Raw genomic sequence first — 8,376 nt, forward strand, 5'->3', positions numbered from 1 at the left:
TGCATTTGACCAGGGCATGCTTCTGTCTAAGTAGATGAAGTAAATATCTGAATATTTATTTTATTTAACCTTTATTTAACTAGGCAATTCAGTTAAGAACAAATTATTATTTACAATGATGACTTACTGAATTGGAGTGTGGCTTACCACTGTTCCATAGGAGAATAATACCATTTAAACTAAAAGGAAGGGAATTCAGGAAGCATTCAAATGAAACAGTGAAAACCACTAACTGTCCTGATTTAACATGATTAACAGTTTTAATTTGGTCCTCTGCGAGCGAACGGGAAACAGGCTATTTCTGGCCCACTTTTTCATTTTTTTAAACTTTCAACCATAGCTCTCCCGCCCCAGATCAACAAAATGACAAACTAAGTCTTGTAACTATGGAAACAGAACTCTCATTGGTAGCTTTAACACTTAACCATGTTCCACCGAGCTGAAAGGACATGGCAGAAAGACAGAGAATGTACTGATATGTTTCCTGTCTGTCTAAGAGTTTGGTTTGTGTATGATTCAAGAAGAGGACCATCAGTAAAAAAAGACACCACAACATGTTTATATTTAACAATATATATTTCCAATGTCAATGTACATTCCATTTCGACATGAGCTTTCTTCACAAACACAGGTTGGCATCTAAATAAATACTATATAAAATAGAACTTCAAAATAAATATATCTATAAAGGGAAACTTTTATATGGGAGATTTGTTCATTTTGTTATAGTTAAACAAAACAAAAGCACAGAGCTCATTTTTCCGCAACATTGACATTGCAAAGGCAAAGACATTGAATAGCAGGAGCCAGCAGTTTTGAAGGTTATTTTGATTGAGTTGAAGATAATTCTAGTGGCCACAAGTGTACCACAAAATGGAGTTTAAGTCACAGCATTCTAACAAAATAAAAGGCTTCATTATTGAGTTGTCATGGTTGGTGATTATTCAATACCTTAACAGGCCACCAAACACATGACGCTGATGTAGTTTGGGGCTAAGGATTTTACCCAAGCCACAGTGTGAGAGAGACAGAGAAGAAAAAAGGCAGAGAAGCAAAAGAGATCCACTATTAAACAAGATGGAATGGAACATAGCTTTACAGTTCTCTTTTCCTCATGGTGCTTTTGACACGTTTATGGACAGCAGCTGTATTTGTAAATCAAGGCCAGGGTATTTGTTAATCAAGGCCAGGGTATTTGTTAATCAAGGCCAGGGTATTTGTTAATCAAGGCCAGGGTATTTGTTAATCAAGGCCAGGGTATTTGTCAATCAAGGCCAGGGTATTTGTCAATCAAGGCCAGGGTATTTGTTAATCAAGGCCAGGGTATTTGTTAATCAAGGCCAGGGTATTTGTTAATCAAGGCCAGGGTATTTGTCAATCAAGGCCAGGGTATTTGTCAATTAAGGCCAGGGTATTTGTCAATCAACGCCAGGGTATTTGTCAATTAAGGCCAGGGTATTTGTCAATCAAGGCCAGGGTATTTGTCAATTAAGGCCAGGGTATTTGTCAATCAAGGCCAGGGTATTTGTCAATAAAGGCCAGGGTATTGGTCAATTAAGGCCAGGGTATTGGTCAATCAAGGCCAGGGTATTTGTCAATCAAGGCCAGGGTATTTGTCAATCAAGGCCAGGGTATTGGTCAATCAAGGCCAGGGTATTTGTCGGCCAAATTGGGAAGGGAAAAAAAGTTGCGACACTGTAAGTACAAACAGGGGGAAATGGGTTGATCCGGATAGGCCAAAATTGTATTCCTTCAGTGGATTCAATGATTCCACAGTTGCAGGGGTACTGAAGAACTGGGAATTAGCTTCGCCTCTATCCGCTAAAGAGGCATGAATAGCATAAACAGAGGTATTTTTACTGCGGGGCACACTTTTCTAAATCAAGTGCTTATGATAGTAAGACCTGTCTTCCCCCCTCCCCCTTCCCCTCAACCTCAAATCTTTACCCTCAAAATATATATCTATATATATGTTTTGTATTGTAGTTATAATGTACCATGCAGTTTTTCAAGGACATTTAAAACTATTTACAACAACATATCACCTGCATAGGTCTATTTCTATAAAATAGGTCTATTTCTATAACATAGGTCTATTTCTATAAAATAGGTCTATTTCTATAAAATAGGTCTATTTCTATAACATAGGTCTATTTCTATAAAATAGGTCTATTTCTATAACATATTGTCACCACATCAACAAATATTCCCTGGCTTTGTCAGTCAGAACATATTTCCCCATTTTGGCACCTTCCCTTGGATTGAATTGCAAACATTTGAAAATAATATTGCCTTATACATTCAAGACTAAGAACAGTGTTTTTTTCCTGTATGTTTTCTGCTTTGTGCAACAAGACAAGTACAAAAATGTAAAAGAGGCAGGCCCTAATGTTAGTGGGGGACCTCAGAACCGACGTGACAGAAACGTGTAGATTTATGCAACGATGGTATCCCTTTATGCCAAACTGAAGCATAAAAAAAGGACACAGCACCTTTAAGAGCAATTGCCCTCTGACAATTTGGCGAGTGCATAACAAATATGATCCCTAAGACAGCTTAACAAGCTATACTAAACTCCTTTGGCAAAGTCATTGGTACTCCATGCAAGCTGCAAAAATAGATTGAGAAAATAAAGATAAATAATATTTCTAACAGACGAAAAACTCAACACTGCAGCAAAAAATTATGAGAATTTCTTAATTCCATTATTTTACTTTTAGATTTGTGTGTATTGTTAGATATTGCTGCACTGTTGGAGTTAGGAACACAAGCATTTTGCTAAACCCGCAATAACATCTGCTAGATATGTGTATGCGACCAATAAAATTTGATTTGATACAATGTGGACTCAAAGTAGTTCCCAGAGTAATGTAAAATACATTAAGCATTGATACTTAATACTGTGCTTCAGTACATCATAAGGGGTTTGCGTCATCTAAAAAGGTTGTTCAAGTGGCAGGTTTGATTTAACTAAGGCTGGCTAGATATGCTACAGCTTCACTTGACCTCTTTCTGAAAACGCTACACTCCAGAACATTTTCAAAAAGGTTTTTCAGCTATCCCCATAAGATAACTATTTTTGGTCCCAGGGAGAACCCTTTTGGTTCCACGTAAAACCCTTTGGTTCCATGTAGAACCCACTGTGGAAAGGGTCCTACATGGAACCCAAAATGTTTCTACCTTGAACCAAAAAGGGTTCTTCAAAGGGTTCTCCTTTGGGGACAGCCCCAAAAAACTTTTAGGTTCTGGATAGCACCTTTTTTTCTAAGACTGTATTTTCCCTCCATTTCCTCTCTTAACTTACTCTTCCTAAATAATTCACAATTGCCCTTTTGCCCTTTTGAAACTGTTCTTTGCCTATTGTGCAAAGTGAAGTCAACTAGGCTAATGGCAGTTTTTACGTGCTAGACCAAATTCTACTGATGAGGAACGATCCCTGAGGAGGTTTTTCTACAACACATCCACGTCGAGCACTGGGGTTAACCACTACGTCACATCATGCAGGGCATGACGTGCAATTATTCTGAAGTGATTGGTAAAAGCTAGGTTTAAAAAATCCCCTCAAAGAAATGGAAAGTGATCAAGTCAGGCAATCCTAAACACTATTTTTCTCTCAGTTGTGGTATGACCTTACATATCAGACGGGCAAAGACACACGACTTTACCTCTCACTTTTCCACCTTGACATAACGAGCTCAACATCAAGCTAGCAACAGGAAGGCTTGTATGGGACTGAAACGTTTCATATATGGGGAAGAGTGAGTGGCTGTTTCAGTTGAAGTATCCTTTACTACCCAAAAGTAAATCAACAGTTTGCATAAACAGAGGGAAACTGCTTTGGAGCAGGCTTCTTTTTTGTGTGTTTTTTTGGAGAACAACAACTGGGGTCCAATGTGTCATAGAGTAGCTAGCTATGATGAAGATGGAAATTCAGAGCAGTATAGAAGGATAATGAATTGTGCCTTCAGCCATTTTAGAAACAAAATCTGCCAGTCTGTTATACTTATAAAGATGGGTTCTGAGGCAAGCAGTTGTCTAGGACAACCAATTGAGCAGACAGACCTATTCTGACTTGTGTGGAATAACATCACTCGAACCAAGAAGGACAAGTGTAAACCCTTTTGTAAGTACCATGGTTTTCTGGAAGTCATCCAGTGGGTAGGGGTTGGTGGGATTGTCCTATCCAGAGGGTATTGATAAGGCAACAACCAATGACTTTCATGAGGCCTGTTTCTCCTGGCCTGCAGCCTTGGCCTCCATGCTCTTGCAGGCCTGCTGGAAGTTCTTGCAGCGGCAGCCCGGACGGCTGGTTTTGTCATAGCACTTCTGCGACAGTTTGACACAGCCCATGGTGGGCAGGTAGCACACCAAACAGGGCAGCACCAGGGACATGGCTGCCATGAAGGACCAGCGCGCACAGCAGTTAGACTGGTGGCAGGAGCACGGGCGGTCGGCGCAAGATCCCTCATCATCCTCGTCCTCTGTGCAGTGGTAGAAAATGGCCTTGACCAGGCACATGCATGTGGCTGAGTCCACCAGGCTCTGCACTGAGCACAGGCACTCCTGGTTACACACCCAGCACGAGGGCAGGGTCCGGGGCAGGGTGCACTCCGTGCAGCGGCACTTCCCACAAATCTCACACAGCAGCATGTGCTTCTTGTCAACCGTTGCAGCCCCCAGGGCAGCAGTTTTTAGATCCAGGGGCTTTGAGGTGAGCGCCTTGGGCCCACAGCAGGGGGTCCTGGTGGTGACTACTGTGGAGTTGTGGTCCACCACGGGGGTGGGGGCTGCGTGGTCCAGCAACCTCTGCTCTGACGAGGTGCTGCTGCTGCTGCTGATGGAGCTGGGCCGCCCGCTGAAGGTTATCCAGGGGTGTGTGGTGGCGTTGTGAGGGTTGCAGCGCGCCAGTTGGGGGAGGTGGGGGGCCCCTAGCAGTGCCTCGTGGGGCCCCCTGTTGACAGCCTTCTGGTTGAGGGGTTGCTGGGAGACCACAGCGGGACTGTCAATATAGTCATTTTCCACATGAGAGGACTTCATCTGGTCGATTGGGAAGATGGTGAGCGGGTGCTGTAGCCTTCCATACGGAACCATACGCAACGGCTGGGATATAATGGAGGAAGACACTCCAGGGATGTGGTGGGGAACCCTCGACTCCATCTGTGTGGTTGTGTCCCTCATACAGAAAACAGAGAGCTCAACATCTAGCAGTCCTGCAGAAACATAGAGACAACAGTCAGCCTCCTGGAATGGCTACCCTACTTACAGATGTAGGATCTTAATTTGAGCAGTTTGCTACAGCAGGAAAATAATCCTGCAGCAACAGGAAATGTGAATTATTATGTGGATTATAATTAATGGACATTTTTGTAGAGGTTGATAGATGTTTTGTTCGGGCAAATCAAGTGGGAATTACAAACTTTAGATGTATTTTTACATGTTTGCATTTCCTGCTTTGCAGGCAAATTCTCAGCAACAAAAAAGTGATCAAATGATGAACCTACATCTGTACACAAACCCATCTAACAAAAGGCTCTTAGTCAGTGGTTGTCCAAGACGTGAGTCAGCATAGAGTATATATTCTCAACAATGACTCATAGCAACCGATTGTACTGATGACAGTTACATTCAGAGAACGTCCTGTATCAGTTTATAATGAATATTAACAAGCACATTATTTATATATTTATATATAAACATTCTAATAATACCTGGTATTCAAATGCAATAAAATCCACATTATGTTGCGCATTAATATGTCATTTACCCAATTCATGTTAAACACTTTCTCAAAAGACAAAATACCACAACGTCAACATTAATTGCAAGACATGAATGCAATAACAAATAAAGCCAATGCCAAATTATATTCAGAAGAAGAGGGGCCCTATAGACCAGAATGAGACTATAACACATGACTTCAAGTGCTATAAACACATTCACCAAAGGACCATTGATGAAATAGATATAGCTTTTTTTAATGTTTGGTGACTAGACAAAAATGTAATGAATCGCATTGTTGATTTTATTGCATTTGGTCGGTGTTCATTTCTCCTTAAAGGTTGTAGGGCACGGTTCCCCAATAGGCGGCATGCGGGACAAATTCAGCTCGCTGTTGATTTTATTTGCCGCCCCAAGTTTTCTGAGCAAAATATATGTACTTTTTTTTGATGGGCATAAAATACTGTAAAATCACCAGGAAATTTCCTCAAGGTGATTTCAATTTAGAAAATCTGTTCCCAAGTATTCCGACGTATAAATAGAGACATGTGTGATCGTATCCTAGTGTAATCAATGTTTGAAAGTATTCTGTTTTTGTCAAATTCTATATCTGTTTGGAATTCTTGTGGTCAATTTGCAGCGTAAAAATGATTCATAACTATGATGCTGTGAGTAGAAAACTAACAAGTATTCTCCATAGTGACAAATAACATGTTCCTCTTTACCCATCCTATCTTTACAAGAATCGGACACTAGTTTTGGGATATTACTCTGCATGCGCCAAAAGAGACATAGTTCCATGCCCCATCATCACTCTTAAAAAGGAAGAAACCCAGAATTAGTAGGTAGACTATAATGGCACCAAGTAAGCAGGTTGACGTTTCTTGGGATGAATCCTGTCCTGGAGGCAGAAATGAGCGGTTTGAGCCAGGTGCGAAGTCAAAATTGGCTATTTCGTTTTTAAAAAATTATGAAAACAAAGGTGAGCTTGTCGGTCTTAATTTTATTTAAGGTTAAGCATGAAGTTAGCAGTGTGGTTAAGTTTAGGTTTGAAATGATGACTTCGTGGCTGTGCCAGCTAGTGACCAGGCTACAGAGCTGCTTCCAGGACAAGATTCGTCCCAATAAATGCCAACATGCCCTATTTAATGACCCAATATTCATACAGGGCACAACAGTTACTACTTAGTAGTTACTTTATAGTAAACACTATAATGTAGTGTGGTAGACTACATACCTACCACTCTAGCTGGCAGACATGATAAATTATAAAGAAATTCATGACATTTTTTGTTAAATATTGATAAGATTGTCAGGTAATTTGCCACAGCAATAATCACGGAACCTGAAAATAGTGAGCAAAATGCTGCGTCTCTCCGACCTGCGAATACTCCTGATCATCAGAACCAGTGAATCCAGAGACCGTAGGTAGGTAGGTTACAGTGTCTCCCTCCTCCCTCCCCTCAGCGTCTGTGAATTAAGTGAATATAACCGGAGGCGACACGTCATTGGAAATAGAAAATAAACGTAAAATCTGACTAAATATTTATCGAGACATGATGATAACATTTCATTCGACAAGTGATTCACAATAGCAAAATCTCCAGAACATATAGGCTATGGCGTCTTAAAATTATAGATTTTTTTACGCGCAAGTGGCTATAGTGTGAGCTATTGTTTTATGAAAGGAGGGTGGCAGTTTAGACCAAAACGCTACTTATTTTTATTGGACAAACGGTTTATTTTAAAACGGAGAGTTATTTAAAGGAACAGATGACAAAACCACCTGACATATGCATATGATGTGCCAGCTCAAACGCTGCAGAGAAGCGTCACGCAACCAGCCCCGATAATGCGAATGATCACCAGCAAGAGGCAAAGACACAACGAGTCCGTAACTAATAGCCTACGTTAGGCTGTTGTTTTTAACCGCAACATAGATGTGTATAAACGGCTTAAAACGCTTTAAAAATGAACGAGATAAAACAAAAATCTGCATTTAGGCTCTCTTATTTCATCTGCTTTCATTATTACTTCTCTCTTGTCCACAACCTTGCTACAGTAGCATCCATGGTTAAATATTGACACAAAGTACAAATACGGGAACAGCTTGGCTGCAAGAGCGAAAAATACATGTTCAGCGCACCCAAGCAATCCACAAAATTGATGTACACACCAGTATTCGAAATTGTTTAACCAAAAATGTGATAGGCTACTAGGGTTTATGTATCCCATGTCAAAAACGTCATTATAAATCCGATAGAATAACTTACTTTTCCAGACTAGTAGCGCATTTCTCTGTTGAGCTCGAAGACTGCATGTATATTCCAAAGATATTTCTCCCAAGTAAAGAAAAAACACTAAGTCCAAAAATTATTGAACACTATCCACTCGATGCTTACTGCAGTGAGGACACGGTCTTTTTGATACGATGTTGCAACTACATGGGGAAATTGGTTTTTATGAATGGGAGGGTAAAGAACGTACTGCGCAGATGCCTTGACATGGGTTTTTTTTGTGAATGGGAGGGCACAACGTCTCAGAGCTCAAATGCGGGGGTTACGTTTTTATGAATGGGAGGACTCCGAATTTCATTGCGCAAGCGTGATACCAAGAGTTCATGAATGGAAGAATTGGGAGGTTTTTGTCACAAGGGCG

General features: G+C 40.7%; 1 protein-coding gene across 2 annotated transcripts; it reads right to left on the bottom strand.

Moving 5' to 3' along the window:
* Positions 1-563: 563 nt before the first annotated feature.
* On the bottom strand, positions 564-8,137 carry LOC109873217 (protein sprouty homolog 4). Of its 2 annotated transcripts, none has more exons than XM_020464831.2 (2): positions 7,992-8,137; positions 564-5,210 (listed from the first exon to the last, which is right to left on the bottom strand). In XM_020464831.2, the coding sequence occupies exon 2, from the start codon at positions 5,176-5,178 to the stop codon at positions 4,219-4,221; it is 960 nt and encodes a 319-aa protein (XP_020320420.1). In that variant the 5' UTR covers positions 5,179-5,210; positions 7,992-8,137; the 3' UTR covers positions 564-4,218. The 2 variants fall into 2 exon arrangements, with proteins under 2 accessions (XP_020320420.1, XP_020320421.1); XM_020464832.2 differs by lacking the exon at positions 7,992-8,137 and adding an exon at positions 7,100-7,322.
* Between the last annotated feature and the right edge of the window lie 239 nt (positions 8,138-8,376).

The sequence above is a fragment of the Oncorhynchus kisutch genome, linkage group LG28, assembly GCF_002021735.2.
Source record: "Oncorhynchus kisutch isolate 150728-3 linkage group LG28, Okis_V2, whole genome shotgun sequence".
In the NCBI taxonomy this organism is placed as follows: Eukaryota; Metazoa; Chordata; class Actinopteri; order Salmoniformes; family Salmonidae; genus Oncorhynchus; species Oncorhynchus kisutch.